General features: G+C 34.8%; 1 protein-coding gene across 2 annotated transcripts in view; it reads right to left on the bottom strand.

The window, feature by feature from the left end:
* The window catches only part of ADK (adenosine kinase), a 645,392-nt gene that overhangs the window by 151,148 nt on the left and 468,482 nt on the right, over positions 1-25,762 (bottom strand). For both annotated transcript variants that reach the window (XM_007478433.2, XM_007478434.3), the window contains exon 7: positions 8,850-9,020. In XM_007478433.2, the coding sequence (XP_007478495.2) occupies positions 8,850-9,020 (171 nt within the window). The remainder of the gene's footprint in view (positions 1-8,849; positions 9,021-25,762) is intronic.

Here is a 25,762-nt window from a genome sequence, read left to right as displayed (position 1 = left end):
TATAAGGTGCTATAGATAGTTTTGTTTGGAGGCGATGACACATCGATTTTATTAGGTTTACAGATATCCAGTCAAACAAAATGAATTTTGATGAAGTGTTTTATAAGGATTATTTTCTTGGATTGAAGTTGGATTTACTCTATAGACTATTCTTCCTTTCAGTGGACACAAATTAGAAGGTATTAGTGGTGAAGAACATTGAAATGGCCATGTCCTCCAGGAAAATGGATAATGCCATGACAAGAAGTGAATAGTGTGATTCTCAAGTACCCACATTATGACTGGTTGTTTCTTAAGTATGGTGTTGCCTGAATTCCCATATTATCTGCTCTTGTGGCCTCAGGTGGATAAGGTAAATACATAAAAAACTAAGACATGCTAGAGCATGACAGAGAAAACTTAAAAAGAAAAGGAACCCAGAAAATTTAAAACTACTATGACTATATATGCTTGCATGAACTCTATTTAGCTTTCCTAAAATGCTTTCCTCATCATCTGGTCATCCCTCTAGAAACCCACAGGTGTCCAACACTGATATCTTGCCTTTTCCCTTTCTTGGAACAATAATAATCCTCAGACATGACCTTTAGAGACGGACCCACTCCCCCTCCCAACTCCCAGAACCAGACTTAGGAGGCTGATTTCACTCTGCTTTGTCAAGTTGTCTTGCAATTGATCTCTCCTGATTTGTGGGTGGATGAGGAAAAACTAGCTCGACTCAAAACGTTTTCTCCCAAAAAAAAGACACTTCGATGAAAAAGAGCCTCTGGAGGTAGCTAGATGGTACAATGGATAAAGTACCAGGCTTGGAGTCAGGAGGACCTAGGTTCAAATCTAACTTCAGATTACTTCCGAGATGTAACACTGGACAAATCACTGCCTAGCCCTTGCCCTTATTTTTTTAGGTGTTACTTAGGCTGAAAGTAAGGGTTATTTATAAAATCAGTAACCTTTATTAAGTGCCTGCCATGTGCCATGCACTGTGCTAAGTGCTGGGGACACATAATATATTAATATAATTTATAATAGAATCACAACCCATCTAATGATTCCTCTGGAAATTAAGGCCTATGAAGTGTGGGCATACTGACATTTGCCCTACCCAATGACTTAATTCTATTTCCTGTTGTCCTTTAAAAAAGGAGTTCTACACAATCCAATCAGAGCTAGCATGGAGGCTAGAAAAAGTGGAACACTCAACTGCTCTATAACGTTTAATCTCATGACTCTCTTTCCTGGCATTTCCTTTATTATGTGTCCTATTTCCCTACTTGGAATGTAAACTCCTTGAGGGGAACAACTAGCTTATTTTGTATTTCTCTTCTTATGCCAAGCATGATGCTGCAAAGTATCAGATACTTAATAAAATAAATGATATTTCTTATGCATTCATTCATGGGAGGCTCCTTTTAACTGTATTTTGATTGAATTGGAAAAGAGTATTAAAATAAACAAAAGCATGCTGGGCTGGAAGATCTTCCTCCAAAAGCCACTGCAACTTACAAAAGAAAAAAAGGAGGAAGAAAGGGAGAGAGAGGGAGAGAGGTGAAAAGGAGAGGAGGAAGACACTCATAACATGTAGCTAAAATAGCCTTCAGCTATTTCTGAATCCTTACTACAACACATCTTTGCAACATGCCAATGACATTAAAAACCTCCCTTGTGCTACAGTAAAACTCATTTTTTCCATCCAAGTACAATTTATCAGAGAGTCAGACCCTGAGGAAGTTAATTTCATGAGCTTAGTAGCAACATTGTCATGCTATAACTGTATTATAATTGAAATTTCAATATCCTCTCTGGAAAATGTGCTAAGATTTTGAGAGAAGGCATAAGTTGTTGTTTTTACATTGGAAGTCCCCTCTACTACTTTGAAATTGATTCTCTACTGTTGCCCCTCCACCTAAAACTTGGCAAATGATCTTATAAGAAAGACCCTTAAATCTAGTCTGTAGTCATAGTGAAGAGGTTAAAAAAAAAAGTCTGTGAATAGTCTCAGAAAAGGACCATAGTTTCCCCCTTGAGTCTAATGGTCTCCCCTACTCCTATTCCTTAAAACAAACAAACAAACAAACAAACAAAAAAACTGTGATACTACAAAGAAAAAGGAAAAGACCACGTGTCTTGAAAGTTGCAGAAATATAGGTTTCTGGGAGAGTCTAGAGTCACTATGCATACTGGAGATTATGAACAATGATCTGTTGAATACAAAGAAGACACTAAGATATAATTTTTTAAAAGTACACATTATCCTGTGATACCAAAAGAGCTTAGGGAACTGGAAATTTATGGGGTATGGGGTGGGGTAGAGCTCCAAAACATATACATTAACATACGACAGAACCCCAAACTATTTCTAACAGACAGGAATGAGATGGCTCTGTGAGCTAAATGAGGCAGGATATCTTCCACCATTACAGATCAGAACCCATCTTAACTTCATTATTTTATGTTCAGGTCTGCCCATAAATACATCACAAGGGATTTACTCACTGTATTGAGTAAGGTTCCCAACTAAATATCTGAATAGGCATTTATCCCACAACATCACTTTGTTTTTATTTTGTCTTAAAAAAACCAACAACATATCTTCTGTCTAAGAGTCAATACTAAATATCATTTCTAAGGCATAAGAGTGGTAAGGGCTAGGCAAATGTGGTTAAGTGACTTGCCCAGGGTCACACAGTTAGGACATATCTAAGACCACATTTGAACCCAGGATCTCTTATAACTAGGTCTGGCTCTCTATTCACTGAGCCAACTAACTGCTGTCCCCATGATATCTCTTTGTTAAGACTTTCAATCAGATTCTCCTATACAATATTCAGAGAAATATAATGTAGTCTATTTCTGCCCACCAAATTTCCTTTCATTGCCTATGGCTAGGATGTTTTGTGGCCATATAGGATAACTGGATAAATACTAGATGCATAAGAATAAAGTATTACTATTAAATAAAAAAGCATACATAAAGAACCAAATAAAAATGTCCTCTGGGTGTATCTACAGGTAATACCTACTGAAAGCTGTATATGTATAACTTAACATACTGATTGGTTTGTATATTTTTTCAAGTAAAAAATAAAAGTAATATTGTTATGAAATGAGTTGAAATTATGAACTACTACTGGTATAATATAGCATCAAAGATTATTTGAAGACTCATTCATCATTGAGTTGTACTGGAAAATCATTTGTATATAATTTTTACTCTTTGAAGACATTAGGAAAATATATCTACACATTCCAGTTAAAATGAGTGCATTGATAAAGCTGGCCAATCAGCAATTAGGTACATGAGAGAAGACTACCCATCATTACAACTAAAAGCTATGTCATAGTTTTTAACTGAGAAATTTTTACTTTATCATTGCAGAGAGGTATCAGTTACAATTATAGTAAGAAAAATCATCCTTTCCTTCCTTCTTTTTAAAAAGAAAGAAAGAAACACTTAAATGAAGACTTTCAGGCCACTATGCATTTTAATGGACTCTATTTTGTAGAACATTATTTAATACTCTAAAACATTGGGATGACTGTATAATAAAAATGATATAGGATTGTTTTGTATTTGCAGACAGACAGAGACACCCATTCATCAAAGCTCAAGAACCATAGTGGCATAGTCATTATTAAAACCATTGTTGCTACTTTTTCAATCTGTCAAGTATTCTCCTTTCTTTTTTAGCTTCCCAAAGGGCATCCCTATCCCAATAAGATTGGTGTTGTGCTAAGTGTAATTGTGCAAGTCAGTTCACAAGGCCCTAATTAATTTCTTCATGAACTATACATTAAAGAAAAGCGAAAGCATCACTCATAGAAGTAATCATTTGGGTATCCTTGAAGAGTGCCCCTGATGTTCTTATATATTCGTCCTTTTTTGAGTTAATAATGCTTTCCATGGTTTTTCTGCAAGAAGATTTCCCATATTAAATGAATGGGAATGCTGCCAGAAAAAAGACAAATGAACTAGGGTCACACATCATCTTTACAACATGGATTAATTTGTAAAATTCATTGTACCAATTCCATAAGAAGAGGGATTCTATACAACATATCAGTCTCCATTTATTTGGAACACTTAAAGTTAATTCATCTTTTCAATTTTAACCATATTTTATTAGTCAAACTACTTAAAAGTGCATTGTAAGGTGAATTTTCACTGAGGAATTAAGCACTAACTCGTGACAAAGCAGTTATTATCATGAGATAATTGACCTTATTTGAGACTTAAGCATCCTGAGGCAAAGTTGAGTGTACTTAATCCAGGCAGGTTAATTATCTAGTGATTATAGTGCTTTGAAAGGTATTACTGCTAAGAACCATTTACAAAATGAGACTGCTAAAAAAACTTCTTAATTTAATAAAAATTAAAGCAAGGAAAATAATCAAGTTCCCTAGTCATGGGTAATGACTGCAGAGCTGCTTTACCTTCTTGCCATCAATGGAAATGTAATTCCCTGTAGGCATGCTAAACTTCCTGCAGGAAATTTATTATCTGGGCATCTACTTAGGAAGCAGGTGACTTGTGACAAAGTACATTTGGACTGTGAATGACAAAGATGGAAGACACAAATCAAACACTAAAGTCTGTTTTTCCTCATCTTTGTACTTTCTTCAAGTATGATGATTACTATAGCTGAATTTAGAGTAACCAATCATTAATTAATTAAGAGGATGACTGAGACCTTCATTCTAATTCAATTCTACAGGCACTAATTAGGCAACTACTATGGATATAGTGGCCACATGTTTTTCTTACATGATAATCTATGGATTGAGTAATTTTGTAGTGCCTGGGACAGAATGTAAATGAGTATGCTACTTAATATATAGCAAGTGTTCAAATTTAATAAAAATTAATGAATAGAATCCAATATCATTTTCTCTGGGGCTACCACAGATCTGACTTGGAGTATTACCAACCAAAATTCTCTCCATGCTTTGAAGTTCCCTAGGAAAGACAGCTTTTCCATCTTGGGTAACCTAAAAAGATCATAGGAGAGATGCTGGCAAAAACAAGAGAGAGGGGTAGATGCTGTGTCATCTTTGAAGTTCAGAAGAGACAAAACAATGGAAAAGAATGATTTAACTAAAAAGTAATTACGAGAAGACAAAGACGTGATTTGCTAATACATAATAAAGCTAAGCAATGATTTTCTTGATTTTGGACTTTTGGAGTAAATGATTACTTAGCATGATGAATTTTTGAAGTTGGAAAAAGTCATCTTATACAACTTCCTCATTTTAGAGACGAGGAAACAGGTTTAAATATAGGCATTCACATAAAACTATACAGCTAATTAGTGGCACATTAGAATCCATGTCACCTAATTCCTTTTCACAATATCATGTTGATTTCTCACCTCTGTAAGCCTGAAATTTAAATTTAATTACTTTATTAAAGAGATCTTAAGGATCAATGGGGACTTCTGAACTTTTAAAAAGGCTAAAAATTGGTACATCTCTATTTTAACATTTTTTTGATACCTAAAAAAACCACACACATTTAACCCAACAGTTCCTTCAAAAAACAAACAATTGAACGATGACAAATGTATACAGGGATGGGGAGGGAAAAGGAGTGGAAAGATCATGAGTCAGGTAATGATGGAAAAATATTCTAAATAAACAAATAAATAAAAAAACAAACAAGCAAAACTAACTGTCAATTTGCTATGCCAGGAGATTAGAGCAGTTTATCAATGCAAGAATATAAAGTTAAAATGAAATGTTATCTAGAATTACCCAATTCATTGAGCCTCTAAGCACTGGGTAAGTACTTATAAAGGGCTGGGAAATGTGCTAAGATATGGTGATAAAAAAGAGCAAACAGTCTCCGCTCCCAAGGAACTACCATTTTAATGGAGGAGCTAACACAAAAATAACTATATACATACAAAATATATTCTGGAGGAATGTCAAGTCAATAAGCATTGATGTGTCAGACAGTAGGAAAAGGAAGACCCCCTTAGAAGGAAGGAACTGACAGTGGGGAAGCCTGGAGCAGATCTTATAAACCATGATCACTGATATTTAACGTTCTGGGGTCGGGGGGAGGGGAGGGAGGAAGGAAGGAGGGATGTAAGGTAGACTAAGTAGAAGGAAAAGGAAGACCACCATAGGGTAGGAAGTATCATTTTCTGTTATAATTCAAATCTTTAATAATTATGCTACTTGTTACAAAAATGGGGCTTTTACAACAGTATCTAAAACGAACCTAAAGAGATGAGCAAAACAAGAGGATATGACTTTGTAAAACATAGTGACTTGATATAAGATGTCACAGGGAAGTTAAAAGATTTAGGAATCATCACATTTTGGGGGCAGCTGGGTAGCTCTTGGATTGAGAGCCAGGCCTACAAGATGGGAGGTTCTAGTTTCAAATCTGGCCTCAGACACTTCCCAGTTGTGTGATCCTGGGCAAGTCACTTGATCCCCATTGCCTAGCCTTTACCACTCTTCTGCTCTTTCATCCCCTCTCCTGAAGGCAACAAGCAGTTCCACTGAGTTATACATGTATCATTGGCCAAAACCTATTTCTATGTAATTCATATTTGTAGTAGAGTGAACCTTTAATATCAAAATCCTAATCATATCCCTATATCTCTACATGATCGATCGTGTATTTTTCTAATATATTTCTACTCCCACAGTTCTTTCTCTGGATGTGGATAGTATTTTTTCTCATAAGTCCCACAGAATTGTCCTGGATCATTGTATTGCTGCTAGTAGAAGTCTTATCACATTTGATTATACCACAGTGTATGTGTCTCTGTGTACAATGATCTGCTCGTTCTGCTCCTCTCACTCTGCATCAATTCCTGGAGGTCATTCCAGTTCACATGGAATTGCTTTGGTTTATTATTCCTTTTAGCACAATAGTATTCCGTCAACATCAGATACCACAACTTGTTCAGCCATTTGCCAAACAATGGACACTCTCTCATTTTCCAATTTTTTTGCCACCACAAAGAGCACGGTAATAAATATTTTTGTACAAGCCTTTTTCCTTATTATCTCTTTCGGGTAAAAACTCAGTAGTGGTATGGCTGGATCAAAGGGCAGACAGTCTTTTAAAGTCCTTTGGGCATAGTTCCAATTTGCCTTCCAGAATGGTTGGACCAATTCACAACTCTACAAGAAGTGTATTAGTGTCCCAATTTTGCCACATCCCCTCCAACATTTATCACTTTCCTTTGCTGCCATATTGGACAATCTGCAACACACGGAATTTCTTAAAATTTTACAATAAACGTCCACATCTTTTCAGTTCATCTTGCATTCATCCCCTTCTCTCTACTTAAAACTCTAACCTCCTAATTATGTCTTTCTGCAACTCCTGGAATATCCTTCATCTAGTCTTTCTACTCATCAGTCCATATTTCACACAGCTGGTATTGCTAAAACAGAGGTCTGACTTCCTAGGAACCCTTCCCTCTCAAAAGGCTTCAGAGATTCCCTATTGCCTTCAGGATAAAATACAGAAAAAAAAAAACCTGCCTGGCTTTTAAAGTTTATAAAATCAGGTTCCCAACTATGTTTCTAGTCTTATCTGCCACGATATTCCTTTTAACACTCTCTGTCTTGGTCAATTTGTCCTGCAAGAAGCTCCTTGGCTTTTTCATTTCCTTCAATCATCTGCTTTTGTACAGTTGGCCCACTCTATGTCTGAAATATAGATATTCTTTCCACATAATAGGGGTTAGGGACTCAGCACCCCTGTGATCTAGAAAATGCATGTAAATTTTTTTTAGCGCTGGCTTCATATCAAAGAAGTCCAAATTTTTTTCTTTTCCCCTTATGGGGTATTTATAGTACCTTATCATAAAATTAGGGTTAAGTACAAGTATCCTTTCCATATCAAAGTGTAAAAACTATTAACTTTTTATTTATTTTAACTTTTAAAAAGAAATTATCTATATTTATGATACTGGAAGAAAAATTAACTTGATATTATATATGTTTTATGCATTTCTGGGTTTCTAAACTTTTCCTGAGTCATTTGCTGACATTCTCATGTTGTCTGCAGCTTACACAAAACTTCCCTAAAAATTCCCATTTAATTTCTTATACAAACACAATATATTGAAGCCAGGATGGGGAAAGTTGTGACATGGAAGTGATATGTGTACTTAATTCTTCCCCTCACTTCCAAATCAGAGGATGTCTGTTTGCCTTCATAAGCAGAGGTCAAGGGTTATACTTAACGTGAAGTCTTTCCTCTTCTCTTCCAATTATTTGTGCTTTCTCCCTATTGAAATTACTTGGTATAAACTGAAAAATAAAATTAGGAGGGCATTCTGAATTTGACAAATACAAAATAAAAATGAGAATTTCCACATTTCTAATATATAATACATACATACATATATGTGTGTAGGGAGAGAGAGAGAAAGAAAGAGACATATACATATAAATGAATGAGAAAAGTAAAAACAATTAGGCATAAAACTGCAGATCTTTGTTAATTCTCTGTTAGCTTTTTAAAAATTTTGCCTGTTGAAACATAGCAGACTATAAGCCCCTTACGAACAATCTGGTTTCATTTTTGTATCATTAGCACATGGCAGAATGTCTTTACATAGCTGACAGTTAATAGGTTTGGTAAATTAAATTGAAAAAAACAAAAGTATATATAATTTTTTACTTAGTAAGGGCTCATGAAACAGAATACATGTTGAATATTTTAAAGTGGAAAAGATGAAATTAGGGCAAATTCATTCACCACAGCATATCTATAAATATAATTACATTTTTTGGAAAGAAGTTAGCATTTATTAACATACCAAGAATGTTGAAGGCCAACTTAAAAAACAAAATTAATGTAATTAAAAAACATAACTTACAGTTTCATTTCCAAAAAGGATGTCAACGTAAGGCATAACCTTCATCATGGGTTCCTTGAACAACTGGCTAATAAATGGTGCAGAAAGATTCAAAGTGAAGATCTTATTACTTTCAGAAGCTTGGCGAGCAATTTTCAATATAGATTCAGGTGAAACTGTAAGAAAAAAGCCCTGTAGGTTGAAAAAAAAAAAGCAGAGGAAAAAATTTAGAAACCACACCTTTAAGAATGCCACTTCTAATAAGTGAATGAGCCATTAGACTTAGAGGCCAACCAAAACACAAAATATGTAAAAATCATACAGCAAAGTAATTATAGACAAGTTAAAGTAGACAGCATATTATGATCCCTGAATACTGTTTGTCTGGGCAAAATCTTTCCATGTGAATCTTGGAAACCTTTCTCATATTGGTTAAAATGTGGCTGAGGTTCAAAGTGTTCATTTGAAATATAATGTTCAATTCAAAACAACTGATACCAACAAATTTCAAGATTAGAACATATTAAGGACAACTCATGGAGCCAAATGTTTGGGACAACCAAACTTGAAAAAGCTTTTTATACTATTTTGTGGGTCAGTAACTAGGAAACTAGAGATAGGAGACCACCCTTATTAAAGGTCCTCTGTCAAAGATTCTGAGGCAAGATGGAATAAGAATATTATGCTAACCAGGAAGAACTGGGTTTAAGCCCTGTCTCTCATACATACTGATTCTGTGACTAGAGACAAATCCGTAACCTCTCTAGAACCCTAGATAACACACCAGAAATACAAGCTGAAGAGCAAGTACTGATCTGAACTGGTAGAGGGAGTTTCCTTACTGTGAATTCCCTACTGCTCTGAAATCACAGGTACATACCAAACCTCTTGAAAAAAAAAAACAAGAAACAAAAAACTACAACAATGAAGTCAAAGGAACATTAAAAGGAATATTATTTGATGTAAACAGCATTCTATACCTCAGTGTGGCTTTGAATCCAGATAGGCCACAGATATGCCACAGTCACAAAAATAATCAACAAATATTTAGTATGGACTATAGAGAGACCACAAAAGTATGCAATGGTAAAGATTCAATTCAAAAAACATCTATTAAGAGGCTTATTCCAACTCCTCCTGAAGCTCAGAGCTTCATAGGGAGCCAGGATATATTAATAAATAGCTACAATAGAAAATATTACATAAGAAACCCATTAACACAGGGCCTTATCTAATATGAGGGGATGAAGAAAGGTTTCATGTAGGAGGCATTTTTGGTGGGGCACATTATGGATAGTATGATGTTAGCAAAGTTGACAGAAGAGTTAATGACAAATGCTAAACAGACTGTGAGTGAACACATACATTCATGCACAATTGGTAGAACTGTGACCAGGCCCAGTCATTCTGGAAAGCAATTTAGAAAAATCACCCAAAAATTATTAAATTGAATATACCATTTGATCTAGAATACCACTACCATCCCTAGACTCCAAAGAGATCAAAGAAGGAATAAAGAGGTCCATACATAAACAAATATTTATAGCAGTTCTTTTTCTGATGTCAAAGAACTGGAAACAAATGATTACCCATCAATTGGAGAATGGATGCACAATTATGGTAGCTGCAGGTAATGGATTATTACTGTGCTATCAAAAATTACAAAGGGAATGCTTTTAGAGAAACCAAGCAAGACTTTTTTGAACTGATACAGAGTAAAATAAGCAGAAACGAGAGAACAATTCATATAATAATAACATTTTAAAGACAGACAACTTTGAAAGACTTAAGAGTCTCTGAGCTGACTAGCTGAGCTAACTAGCTATGACTCCAGAGGGTCAATTATGTTGGATGGAGGATGTGTATGGTTGATACTTTTTTTTGGATGTGGTCAATGTGGAAATTATATTTTACTTGACTATGAGTATTTATTTAAAGGATTTTAGTTTTCTTTCTTTTTTAATGAAGGAGAAGGTAGATTTTTGTTAACTGAAAAAATAAAAATATTACAGGTAAGTGATGACTAGTAAGTAAATAGGGAAAGAAGGTCTGGGGGACATTCTAGTCACATTGAATAGTACAAACCAAGTCAAAGAGTTGGGAAAGCTCAGAATGCATCTGTTAAAATAGAGAGTAATTTGATTGGGCTGGAGCATGGACTTTATGGGTAACAGATAAAATACACAAAGTTGGAAAAGAAGGTTGGTGCTAGATTATAGCATTTCATGCCTTGCAGAAGGTTATTAACTATTTCTAATGAACAAGTAAGGGCTACTAAAGATATATGAAAAAGTAATGACATAACGAGAGCTAAAAGATGACTGAAGGATAAATAAGGGGAGGAGGGTGGCAGAAGAGGCAGGAGGCCTTATAAGGTGTAAAGTGGGGTCTATACTAATATGGAGGTATTGGGAACAGAAAACAGTGTCAAGACATTGGAAATTTTATGGTGACTGTAAGGATGATATTAGAAAATAAATAGTTTTATTAGTTTAGGGATAAGAAGTAGAATGGCTACTTGAGAAAAGAACTAGTTTGAAGCAGAGCTGAGAGACTGTTAATTTCAGATGTGAAAGTTATAACTTTTTCTATGTCAATTACTCTCTCTGGCAGTTCAGGGCTGGAGCAGGGAACATCTTTGCCTCTCTCTCTCTGAGGGAAAGATCTGAAGGAGCTCAGTGTTTTCCTTTCCCAACTTGGGAAACACCACTGAATATCTATTGTGGTTTTAGAGATTGTTTAACACTGAGAAGACCAAAGGGAAACCTGGTCTTTGGTTTGGATTCTGAGTCTGTTAATGTTAATTTTTAACAGACTCAGAGTCCCGAATTTATTCTTGTTGAGACTCAACCAGTTAGCCATTGCTATTTTATAATTTGAAGGCAAAGTTAAGATTTATAAAGATAATAGTGGTAGTTTTTATTTAGATAGTATAAATTTGGGTTAGTCAGATCAGGGAGAATTAGTGCAGCCTGTGAAACACAGGAGAACTGGTTCCTTGTAGAACATAGGAGTTTATTTGGGTGGAGTTAGAGAATTAGAAACCCTTTATTTATCCTTATATATTTCAATAAACATTTTATGTTTATAATAAGAGTCTCTTTAGCATCCTTGCGCCTGGCCCTGAAGGGAAGTTTGCATTTGAGCTCTACTTCATCACTGAGGATACTTTTGATTACCTCTATCAAAAAGTATCTGAACAGTTTGAACCTGATTGGTGAGTTAAAAAGTTTTATTCTTATATTAGAACAGTTTTTCCATCTAAATATTTTATCTTATAGCTCATCATAATTTATTTTTACGTGACAGAATTAAGAGATTTAGGAAACTACCTAGATATGAAACATAAAGGAGACAGGCAATGGGACATGATGAATGGTGCTGGATATGTGTCAGGAAAGCCTGAGTTCACATCCTATCTCTGATACCTACCAACCTCATGCTAACTGTGTGACTATAGGAAGTCATATAAGTTCTCTATTTGGAAAATGTGGCAAAAAATAACTAGCTATCATGAGGGTCAAGTGAGACAAATATAGACTTTGTAAACTTTAAAGCACTCCATAAGTTTCAAGTATCATCATTACCACCACTATTATTGTTATTATAGAAAAAATACCTTCTGACATTTTTTTTTTAAAGAAATGGAAGATCATGGGTATGGAACATTGTGAATCTTAAAACTGCTCAGATTCTACCTTAGAACATTTGGTTAAGGCTATTCCCTTATTGTAACAAATGGAGGTACTTGATCAGGAATGTACTGGGAATTTAAACATTACTCCACCCATATTTAGGCATACTTTAGGGGAAGATAAAGTTGTAAAATTCCTTACTGAACAATGAAAAGTCCCCAACTCATACTTATAGTGAAGCAAAAATCCTAAACTAGGTCTATTTTTAGATCTAATACAAAAGGATGCTAAGTACCTATAAAGGTTAAATTAATCACTAAAAAGGACAAGCAACTTACAAAGGGCAAGCTTAGCAAAGAGATGTGAAATACTCAGAAGATATAATCTAATCAGAGAAGGTGATAAAAAAGGATGCGAACTAAGAATGGACAGTCCTGGGGAAAAGCGTCTACTGTGATTGGTAGATGTGAAAATTTAGGGGAGGTGACATAAGAGAATTCTCTTTCAAAGGAGGTCAGGAGTTCAGAGCTGGGTTTCTCTGAACTTAGCTGGAGTTAGTTTGGAGGAGCTGGGTCTCTGAACTGAGTTGGAGTTTGGAGTTAGTTTGGAGGAGTTGGGTCTCTGAACTGAATTCAGGAGTTGAGGATTTCAATGAAGGACTAGAGTTTTTGCTTTAGGACAATCTTGTGGTGAGTGATTAAAGACTGACTAGTCTCTCTTAAGGCTCAGACCTAGGACATTTGGCCTAGGCCCTTCATACTATTTACTCTCTACTCTCTCTCCATTTCCTTAATTCCTTCATTTTTTTAATCAAAAACCCAGCTGACTTGGGTATTTTCATATTTGGGAATTTTTCCCATAGTGCCCACTAATTTTTTATTTAAATCAAGACACTAAAAATTATTTTTACAGTTTGACAATTCACAGTTTTGAAACCTGCATTTTCGCAGTTACAACACTGTATATAATGTCCAACTTTTTCATAGGTATATTATACTCACCTTTATTTTCCCTTATTTTTTTATTCATTGTTATTAAAGATGATTCTCTAAGAAGAAGGAAAACATAGGGAAATGTATGTAATGTAGGGGCAGCTAAGTGGCTCAATGGTTAGAGAGACAGGCCTTAAAACCAGAGATTCTTATTTCAAATCTGGTCTCACACACTTCCTAGCTATGTGACTCAGGAGAAGTCACTTAACCCCAACTGCCTAGCCCTTATTTATCTTCTGCCTTAGAACCAATACTTAGTATTGATTGAATGACAAAAGGTAAGGACTTCAAAAAAAAAAGAAATGTAGGCGACAAAAAATTAAAAAAAATCAATACAATTAATTTTTTTTAGAGAGAGAGAGAAGGGTCAAAGATAAATCTGTGCTTACAAACATGAAAGGCAGGTTGATGATATGATGTTATGACAAAGAGTAATGATAAATTCAGAAGGAGGAACAAGCTTCAGAGGAAAGATAATAGCTAGGTTAGGTACATACTGAATCTGAGGTGCTGGTACAGACATGCAAGTGGAGATGTTCACCATCCTGGCAGTTCCTAATTGAAGTTCAGATGTTAGGACTAGAGATATGGATGAAGGAGGCCACTGAGGTGTTCACTGAAGTAACTTGGTTTGTAACTGAGTAACTGAGGAGTAAATGAGATTCTTGAGGAAGGAGATTTGAGAGAAGAGATATGAATAGATCCTTGAATAACAACCCATATATTAATGAACTGAGAAGAGAACAAAGAGTTAGAAAAATGGTTGGAGAAGGAAGAGTTGAAGAGATAATAAGAATAACTGTTCAGGGTGGTATTTAGGAAGCCAAAGCAATAGGAACTAGTAGAAGGTGGAACTGAGAGTTATAGGAAGGTCAAGGATGATGAAATCTTCCCCAAAAGGGAGTGGGTTGGGTAGGAGAGGAAATTGGGCTTGGCAATTAGAAGGTCATATTAATGCTTTGGAGAATATTTTTAATAGAGTGATAAAGATAGAAACACATTAGTGTAAAAATAGACTCGAATCCAAGACTTAAATCCCCAGAAATCCTTGCTCAGCTTCCCCAGAATGCCCTCTAATCTCACTGAATTCTCACCTGGGCCGAGAGCGATATGGGGTATTTAACCTGGTTGTGAATAGGCTCGGCCCTCTTTTTACTTCCTCTTTGGAGCACACGCGGCTCTCCACCTAGCAGGCAAGATGTGAGTGGTCCTGAATAGGCCTAGACACGTGCTTTTCTTACTTGTGTTTTCTTTATATTTTAATCTTCAATAAAACCTCATAAAAATATAATACTCCTTGCAGAGAGAAACTAATTTCTATCTTGCCTCAGCTTCCCCAAAATTTAAATCTTTACAGTAGTAACTATTTGTTTTTTTTTTCTGCTAAGATAGAGGCAATTTCAATTTTTTGTGACATACCCAATAAGTTCCAAAAAATAAAATAAAAAGTAGTAGGAGGCAGGGGAGCAATTCTTTTAAAATGTCTATAAAATAGTCTATTGATGAACAAAGTATTAAAGGAGAAAGAATAAGATTACAATGGTTATTTAGAAGCTTTATTTTTCTGCATTATAGTTCATTTATATGTAGAAATGATTTGTGCCAGTCCTTTGAAGGAATTAATGTTTCACAGATACCAAGAAATTGACAACAGATTTTATAATGCAAATAGTATTCTTAACCTATACCAATGTTAACATTATTTCTAATAACCATTAAGATAATTCTTTATTGCTATTGTATATAATCTCATTTTATCATTATATTCACAATATATCCCATAATTTATCTACTTTTCTCTTGAAAGAGTAATGGTCATAGAAATCAAACTATTTAAAAAATATGCTTTGTCCCCTAGTCCACCAAATACCATGTCACTTGAAAACAACCAGCTGCTTCTTTCGCTATTTTGGTAACATGCAGAATTAAAGTGAACAATTTATATAACATCTTGTCTCCATAGTAATCTGTACTGACTTTTAGTGTTTCATCTAATGAGGAGAGTTTAAAGCTTTTTTTCTTTTCTTTTCTTAAAAAAAAAAAAAGTTCCAGCATAAAATATAAACCTTCCTGAGCTAGCACATTGCCAGCTGTGGATAAACCACAGATAGCTGTGGAGTGGTCTATATAAATAGTAACCTGGTCAAATAATTAGGCTTCTCACCAATTTTAGACCGAAAACTTGATCTGTGCTAAAATCCATCTGACTGTAATTTAAGGTGCAGAACATTATTTCCCTGGAGAGTAACACTGGCTCAGTTCCAAGATATGTGTGTGTGTATTTTTCTTTAAAATGCGGCACAAGGGTATTACAATGCAGATACTGTGATATGCATTTTGGTTCTCTATAGTGAAGGCCATGAACTTACAAAAACAACAGGTTTTTTAAAAAAGAAGAAAATTTATAATTTAAATTCATCCCATTTTGACTTATCTCTTATTTTTTTAAGTAAATATTGAGTATTTAAATATTTTGAGATTTGTATAAAACTATACTGGAAAGACTTTAAAAACTGATGCCAACCATAATTTTCTTTTGTATAACTAGTCTTACTAAAACTGCATGTTCCAGACTATAGGAAAACTCAAAATGAGACCATATTAGTGGAATTACCACTTAGTATTTAGGAAAGATTTTGTTTAACCGAACATTTTTAGGAAGCATAGTCAAAAAAAGGGAATGATTTGGATCTAGACAAAATTATCCATTTGACACTTTTAGGTATGCTGATGAAAACAAGACCAATCGAGATTCCAGTAGCTGGATGTAAGGAAGGACTATATATAAATATAATTCCAGTTTATCAGTGAAGTGAGTCAGTGCTAAAAGGTAACTTCATCAGAACCCTTCAGGAGGCGAAGAAAGACAAAGTTCACATAGGATAACATTCCCTACAGATTTCCCACAACAGTTTCCTTGATCACCCTATGATGGGATGCCAAAAATCAGGTGATAAATTGCAATTTGATAAGAGAAAAAGAAGTCACTTTTCCCTACAATAGCATCTATCATGTATCAATGATGTAGATATAGTTCAGAAGTTATTTTAGATGTGAACATTTGTGAGTTGGTCTGCATCAGTATTCATCATGGTTAGATATGTTTTCAAATATCCACTTAGTGTTATGTTACTGTGCTAGGTATAAATAAAGCCTCCAAGTCAGGAAGATGTGGGTTTGAATATTATATGCATAATGGCTATGTGTCCCTGTACAAACAATTCACTTAAACTCTCAGAGATCCAGGAAACTCTTAACTACCAGGGACACTTATTGTAAGGATGATCAAATGAGAAAGACTTAGTTACACTGATCAAGGCAACAATCCCAAGATGAAAATGCTATCCTACTCTAGAGAGTAACTGATTAACTCTGATTATAGACTGAAGGATACCTTTTTTAAACTTTATTTTCTTTGTGCTGTCTATGTTTTATTTTGTAATTCTTTTGCTAATATGGAAATGTGTTTTATATGACTTCACAAATAAAACTGATTTCAAATTGCTTGTTTTTTCAAAGAGGGGATTGAGGAGAAGGGAAGAGTGAATTTGGAAGTAAAATTTTTTAAAAAGGATTGTTCAAAAATTTTACATGTAATTGTGAAATATTTAATGAAATAAGAAATATATTTTTTTTCAAAAGACTATCAGGTGCAGAAGAAGTATAACTCTATTGGTAGTTTTCTCAATGGAAGTATCTTTTATTAATAAAACCATGGGCCTTGACTTACCGTTCTTTTGTACTACCTACCCAAAAAAAGAAAATGAAGAGGAAAACTGATGCCTTAGTAATTACAACTCTTTAAAGTAAATCTCCTGATATATGAGCAACTATAAGTAGATAATAGCCATATGACAAATAACATGTGTCTACTAAGTGCCATATCAAAAGAAACAAAAAAATAATTAAATTAAAAAACAAACAAACAAAAAAAGCAACAACCCCAACTTCCCCAAACCATCAGGCTTCTTTCTGTGTGTAGAAGGAATGCCCTATGGTTCTGAAAAATGTTCTTTTTGGCTTAAAAAATAAAAATTTCTGACAAGAAGATAAATTTTGCTTACAGAAAGTGAAGAACCCTGGTCAGGGAAGTGAGAGAGCAGAAATAGCACCAAATTGCTCTGTGTGGCTTATTGTGTGCAGATAGAAGACTGAAGGGGACCAGCTGACTGTGGGATTAGTGATTTTTTAAGGAAAAAAAAAACACACAAATAACCATTCACAGAAGCAAAAGGAAACATAAAGAAGGCTGTGTCATACCAGGAAAATATTTGGAAAACTGTGAGACAACCCCAGGGCCCCACTCCTCCTCAGGCAGGCAGGGATGGGGGCTGAGAGCGCCAGATGCTGGTGCCTCAAGATGTGCCACTATTGTCTGTTCCAAAGAAACTAATTAGCTTGTTTTCCATGCCACAACTAAGGTGCCATAGTAACACTAGCCAGAGACTGAGGTTGAGAGGAGGAATAAATTAGGAAACAAAGGAAGAATAATAAACCCAACCACACATTGCATGTCTTTCTCTTAATGTGCTTTAAATGTTTTGTGAATGGATAACCTGTGTCCCCTCCTTTCACATGGTAGAAAAAAACATTTCCTGGTAGGAAAGGGAATAATCAAAGTTAAGTGTAGGCACCATAACTGTTAATAGAAAAACAAGGTGCTCTTTAAAATATATAATGGCAGAGGGGTACTTAAAAGAAGTATTTATAATTACTGTATTACAAATACATAACACTACCTCAACAACAGCAATAGAAGCAGTAAATAATGGATATAAGACAAAGAATTCTCAAGTATTTTAAAAGGGATCTAACTTCTGATTGAAACAAATAAATTCTTGGATAGGAGGAAAAAATATATTTCTCTGCATCTGCCTGCCTATGTAGAATATGCCTCATTTAAGTTTATTCATTAACCTCTATGAAAAAATGAACCTTTTTTTTTTAAACCCTTACCTTCCATCTTGGAGTCAATACTGTGTATTGGCTCCAAGGCAGAAGAGTGGTAAGGGCTAGGCAATGGGGGTCAAGTGACTTGCCCAGGGTTACACAGCTGGGAAGTGTCTGTGGCCACATTTGAACCCAGGACCTCCCGTCTCTAGGCGAAAAATGAACCTTTTAAGAAGAGGTTCTCAAAATTTTTGAAAGTGGAAGACACATTCCTTTTAAATAAAATTTCATAGAATTATAGAGTTCAAAAGGGGTCCTCAGAGATTACCTAGTTCTATCTGATAACTAAATAAAAAGTCCCTCTGCTAAACAGATGGCATCCTGACCCAGTCATTTCTAGATCTACTGTAAAGAGGAATCCATGATTTCACGAGAGGGTCTAGTCCATTTCTTATTATGATAGCTGTAATTGGTCCTTATATCAAGTAGATTTATGACCTATGATCTTAAGTATAAACTTGCCTGTCTGTAACTTCCACACATTGCTTCTAATTCTGCACATTCTGGTCAAGCAAAAATAAAAATCATCATATCCCTCTAACAAGTAATCATTCTTCAAATATTTAAAGTATTGTATCTTTCAAAGCATCACCTCCTAAATCTTTCCTTCTCTAGGTCAAACAGTTCCATTCCCCTTAATTGGCCTTCATACTGTATGGACTCAATTCTCTTCAGCATCCTGGCTACCTGCTTCTGGAATCTCTCCAGCTAAAAATTGTTTTTTAAAAGTGGCAACCAGAACGAAATGCAATAATACATTTGGTGGGCTAATCAGGATAACATGATGATAATATCACCACAGAAAATCATCAGCATTGTTGACTGCCATATTATACTGCTGACTCACTGATATTGCAGTCTACTTAAAACTATCAAATCTTTTATAATTAAATGCTTTCTAACCATGTCTCTAATGTTACACTTGTCCACTTAATATTTAACTCAGATGTAAAACTTGAATTATAAAAAGCTCTTCACACTTCCACTTTTAAAAAATTCATGGCATTTTGCTTTTTGAGTTTTGAATAACTAGTTTGTAATTTTACTGAAACCATAGACCTAGATTTTGGAATTACTATTCAATTTTTTAAAAATGTGGCCTCAGCAATGTGAAATTAGAATCTGATACCCTCAAAACTACTATCCTCAGCAAAAACACTAATTCCCAGAACCCCACTGACTTCCTGTCCTTACATGCTGATGTAGATAGGATGGAGTAGGCCCTTTACAGCAGGTAGATTAACTTAGTCATGTGGTTCTATTCTGTCAGAAAATAAACTTTATAAAAATAATACTTTAAGTATAGGACATTAATTTAACTCATAGCACTGAGTTCACTAATTTGGAAATGGCTTATTAGTCATATGTTCATCTTTTATGTATGGGTTCATGGATGTCTCAGAGTTTTAATTTCATAATATTAATAATTTTGATTTTTTTTGACCTTTCAAACTTTACTATTCAACTGAAATACTAAGAGTATTTGACTAAAATCATCAATAGCAGAAAAAAGAGGATCACAAATTTTGAGAGTTACAAAGAACCTCAGCAACGACCTGGTCTAAGCTACACACAAAAAGAATCCCTGATATCACATAACCCACAAGTTTTCCTTCAATCTCTACTTGAAGATTTCCAAAGAGAAGAACCCATATTTCTCAAAGTAGCCCATTCTTACTGTCAAAAACTTTTCACTAACATCAAACCTAAATCTATCTTCCAGTAATTTCTACCCAATGTCTTTGGTTTTGAGTTCAGGGCCAAATATCCTATTAAAAACACGCTTTTCTACATGCATTTTAATTTATTGTATAGTTCCGAAGTCCAACTAAGCTTTGATTGTAGAATGTCATTCAGTTTCCAGATAAATAGCCTCAGCTTTTGTCTTGATAGTCTTATGCTCAATGTGATTTCCCTGAAGACTGAGGTATTTGTAAACATTATCTTCAATCATTGGTTCAATATGAACTTTGGGGTGGGTGGGTGGAGAACAGCTTTTCCATCCAAGCTGTCCTCCCAAGGAGGAGCTTTCCATCCATGCTGTTCCACCTAGGAGGCAGGCTTCAAACTATGTTGCCCTCCAGTCCAGATTGAACACTGCCTTCCAAATTAATAAATTTATCTTTATTTTTAAGCTAAAAAAAAAAAGAATGATAATGAGATACATTTAATGTAAATTGTTCTTGACATTATTGTGTGGGTAACATACTATAAATACAGAAGAGTTTTCCATGTGGTCACCAACTACTTGAGTGTTTTCACTATGCTTGAATTTCTTTTATGTATCTGAACTAAATGAACAAGCCATAAGTGAGGAACTGGGTCAAAAAGCTTTGTGAATAATCAATAAAGGTCGTATAAATGTTATGGCACTTTTGGATGACTTGTTCAGTAATTTCTGAGTCAATAGTGAGCTACTCTTTTTATACTTGGTATTTCTTGCCCTTCTTGCTCCTGTCACTAGATTGTTTATCAGAGCATATGAACATACACTCCTTTTGGAGTAAAACAAGCTGTGAATACTCTCATCGGTGGTTCATTATAGTAATAGTAACAAATTTTCTGTTTCACATTTGATCCAGGTTATATTTTTATTGTGTTGGCTTTCTTTTGATTAAATAAACAATCAGAAAATTTCCACATCCTCCTTTGGGTATTCTCTAAGTGCATTAATTTATTTTATATGTTAAGACTATATAGTATAGTTTGAAATTGATAGAAAATAGTTTATTTTCTTCTCTGTGTTGTTTTGCTTTCTATTACCACATTTGACTTTTGCTTTTAATTGTTCATTAAGGGTACCAAGTATTTCTGATATAATTAAATTTTCTGGGATTCATTCTATATTTTTATTGTTTTGCTGCCTTTAATCAGGTAATAAATTGTTCACATTTTCTACATATATATATATATATATATATATATATATATATATATAGAGAGAGAGAGAGAGAGAGAGAGAGAGAGAGGTATCCATCTTTAATGTATTAATGCCTTTTGAAAATACCAATATATGCAAGTCTTGAAGTATTTTTAAATTCTTTCAAATACTGTGGTTAAATGAATTAATTAATAATAATTATAGCAGATAGTAGTTTTTTATTTACTTTTAATTGGGTAGAGTTGGTCTATTAGTAGGGCTCAAAAATAGTTAAAAAAAATCCATTTTAAGTACGCCAAAACTTTTTTCAAAATTATGAGAGATGGGCAGCTGGGTAGCTCAGTAGATTGAGAGAGAGGCCTAGAGACTGGAGAACCTAGGTTCAAATATGGCCTCAGACACTTCCCAGCTGTGTGACCCTGGGCAAGTCATTTGACTCCCATTGCCTAGCCCTTACTATTCTTCTGCCTTGGAGCCAATACACAGTATAGACTGCAAGACAAAAGGTAAGAGCTTTAAAAAAATCATGGAAGATAATAGCACTATTGTACTCTATTTTCTTTGTAGGGTATACTTTTTTCATTTGTGTGATAAGCACAAATTTTTGTTTCTTTTGGGTTTTTTAGTTTTCCATCTTTAAATTTAAGCAACTCATCAATTCTTCATATATTCTGATCTACTTTGGTTGTGAAGGTTATATATTATTGCTCCACAGTAATTTGCAATATGTTGTGATATTACTTGGAGTCTATGACTGAGAAAAAAAAAGTAAAATAGAACCTCTACTTATATAACACATTAAATTTGCTTTCAATATTCTTATGAAATATATAGTACTGGTGAATTATAAAAACATTCATGCCATCATTCTATTTTATGTGCTTGAGTGGTTTGCCTTCTACGGTGGTCAGTGCCTTTTGCCCCCAAATATTTCTAGCAGTTGGGCTGTTAGTACTTCTGATGTATTTCAATATATTATGTCTTCTAGTAACACAACTGAAGGAGTGTTGATTGTTCCTCTGTCTTCCAAAATTGATCTTAACAAATCTGAACGGGGCCAGGTTACAATCTTCCATATGCCATCCTGCCTATTTAATCAATTCAAAGGGGGTAATTCTATTTTCACTCACTTCTAATCTCTGTGTTGATGTTTAGTCCTATAACCTCAAATTATGCTTGACATGATTTATAATTTAAAAAAAAATTATTCTAGTTTTATGATATTGAATTAATACATAATTAAAGAAATTAAAAAGTAAAACATGATATAGCAAAAACTCTTTGGCAAAGTTGGGCATATAAATAAGTGTTGGAGAAAGACATGTATAATTGAAAATCTGTTACCCTAAAAAAAGAACTACATTTCCCAGAAGCCCACTGACTTCCTGTCATTACATACTTCCTGTAGATAGGAAATATTAGGCAGGAAGGTCGCTGCTCTTTAACTCTGGTCTCGTGTTTGGTGGTTGTAAGGCAGGTGTTTGAATGGGCAGCCAATGGCAATTGGTCTTTATTTTGTATCCTTTTTATTCCTTGATTTCTAATAATCATTTAACACACCTATCCAAAATATAATATTTCTATTATTAAAGACTTAATTTTTAGAGATTGGCAACCAAAAGGGACAAGAAACTCTCTCAAATTTTTTTTTTAAGATAGCCTAGATAATTTTTTTGAGCCATGTTTCAGCTTCCAAGGCCCACCCCACCCACGCTTGCAAACTCCAACTCTCTTTGGAGCTGCTGCGTTTTTCTTTTCTACTTTTTTCCCAGTTGCTTGCTCTTCCTACTGGCAAGGCTATTTTTAGCCAGTGACGCTTGGTGAAGAAGAGATAAATCCTCTTCTTCTCAAGCCCAACTGATTGAGTCCTTCATTCCCTGCTGCTGACTCTGGCATTGTTGATACTTCCTTCTTCTTCCTGACCTTCTCCACCGGGATTGCTCACCAGGCCCTGGCCCTGGTCCCCCAACCCCCAAAAATCCCCCTCCTGATCTCCAGCTCCACTCCTAAATCAGCCACAGCCCAAACCAACCCTGACCACTGTTGCTGCCCCTGCTGGGCTGATTGCTGCCACTAAGAAGCTAGGAGTCCTTGGAGTTGATCCTCAAGGCAAATGGTAAAAAACAACAACCAGAGTGTCTTTTCCCAAAGGCAATGATTAGCCTCCAAACTCCTTCTGGGGAAATTAGCATTTTATATCTGGGGATCAGGGAGAAGGAAGAGACTCTTTCAAACAGGAAGTTGATTACAAGCATGGCTTATTCTATGAAATAATTACCTATTTCAAACAGCTTCCAGCTTTAGGATGTTTTTTCTTCCTACTGATCCTTTCAATTATCTTGCCTGAGATTCAGGGGAGAAATTTATCCCCCTACAACACTTTGCCATTTGGGCCTGCCCAGTTTGAGATTCCTAAAACCCATGTTCTCTCTAGCTCTGGGAGATATCACAGAGCTGACAACAGGGATCTGAATTTTAGAAAAAGGGTCTGGAGGTGCAATTTTAAGCCTTTTCAGCCTCTATTTTTTTTTAAATGAAAGTCTCTGCATCTTATTGCATTTTGCTGATGTTTTTTAACAAGATTTAATTTTGTTGTTTTAAGTTCATATATTAATGTATTCAATAATATTCTGTTACACTGAATCAGTTTAATCTACTGTGTTTTAACTATTCGATATACTCTGTTACCTTTCCCCAATAACTATACTGAACAAAATATTGTAAATCCTATTGGAAAGGTCGATCATCTCGAGACTTCTTTCCCCTGGCTGGGGCCTTAGAATTTCTACCTAGCTCAGAGGAAGCCAGAGGCTCACTCACTTGCTCACTTGTGCTCTCTCTCTCTCTCTCTCTCTACCTCACTCCCTTTTCTCTCTTCCTTAATATTTTCCCTCTATTGTAAAAATAAACTACCATAAATTCCATTTTACTTTACTAATTCATCTTTGGGATTTAGAAATTAAATCCCTGGCAACCAATTAAATATTCAGTTCCACCATAAATTTAACAGTCCTCAGTTGACTAATATGTAAAATTTGGGATTTGAAACCAGAGAACAATAGTTTAATTCCAAGCTTGATGACTTACTACCTTGGCCCTCAGTTTCCACATCTATAAAATGAGTGGGAGGATTTGAATAGATGTTCTCTGAGGTACCTTCCAGCTCAAGATCTATGAATATAAACACAAATATTAATAATAATTACAGCTAACATTTATATAGAATTTTATATGAGCTAGGAACTATGTCAAGTACTTTACAGTTATTATTTCATTTGAACATCATAAGACTGTGAGGTAAGTGCTATTTTATTATCACCATTTTATTCTGTTGTTTCAATTGTGTGTGACTCTTTCTTGGCAAGATAGTAGAGTGGTTTGCCATTCTTCTCCATCTCATTTTACAGATGAGGAAAGTGGGGAAAAACAGGGTGAAGTTACTTGCCCAAGGTTACACAGCTAGTTAAGTATTTGAGGTCAAATTTGAACTCGGGTCTTCTGACTCCAAACCTGAAACCCTATTTATTTTGTGCCACCTAGGTGCTTTCTCAAGATAGTCTTTCACCTATTTTCTTATATAAATATGCTCCTCCATAGTTGCAAGAAAAAAAAAGAAAAAAAAAAGCCGAGGCTCAGCCTGTGAATCAGAAACCCTATATGAATAAAATGAGGAGGGAGAGTCTATGAAAAAAATCATAATTTCCACATCTGAGGACAAAAACAATTCATATCAATATCATAGAAATCAAACAATAATTTCTAATGAAAGAAGTATAATATGGTTTCTTGGAAATCAAAGGAAAATGAATTTTACACATCCCAATCCCATTAGCTTCCCAGAAACTCTGAAAATTCACTTCTAAAAGACAAGACAGTCTTTTGGATGTCCATAAAAACTTCAGCTATCCCAAAAGATGAGACCAAATGAGGTAAAGCCTCTGATATACAAATCAATCATGGGGAAGAAATTTTTCTCTCCTGAAGATAAGTGAACTTGAAATTACTAATGCCTAATCAAAGGCTAGGTTTAAATTCTGACAGCAAAATAACAATAGGATAGTTCTGACTAACCAGTCACAAGGAATATAGAAATTATTAATATGATTGTATCAAAATAACCTATGTGGGATGGGGGATGGGGGAGACAACAAACCAGTCATATCTCAGACTCAATTAATAAATACTTCAAGACATGTCCCATAGGAATAAAACAAAGCAGTGTCAGGGTTGTTTTGGTTAGTAACTAAAGAATACTAACACAAGAAAACACATTTCTAAAAGTATATGTAGGAGTTTGTAGTCAGCCTGGGAGAAGACAAGAACAAATTTTAGGTGGAGGTAAAGTGTAAGGAAAAGAAGAAAGCTTCAGTATTGTGATACATTGCAAAGAGTCATCAATTGCATAAAAAAAAGTGAAGAATTACATGCTATTTGTTGTGTTCTGTCTTGTTAAATGAGGGCATTTGGCAATAAGCT

This window comes from Monodelphis domestica, chromosome 1 (genome assembly GCF_027887165.1).
Source record: "Monodelphis domestica isolate mMonDom1 chromosome 1, mMonDom1.pri, whole genome shotgun sequence".
NCBI lineage: Eukaryota > Metazoa > Chordata > Mammalia > Didelphimorphia > Didelphidae > Monodelphis > Monodelphis domestica.
The sequence above is the reverse complement of the archived record's forward strand: the minus strand, read 5'-3'. Positions and strand labels throughout refer to the sequence as shown.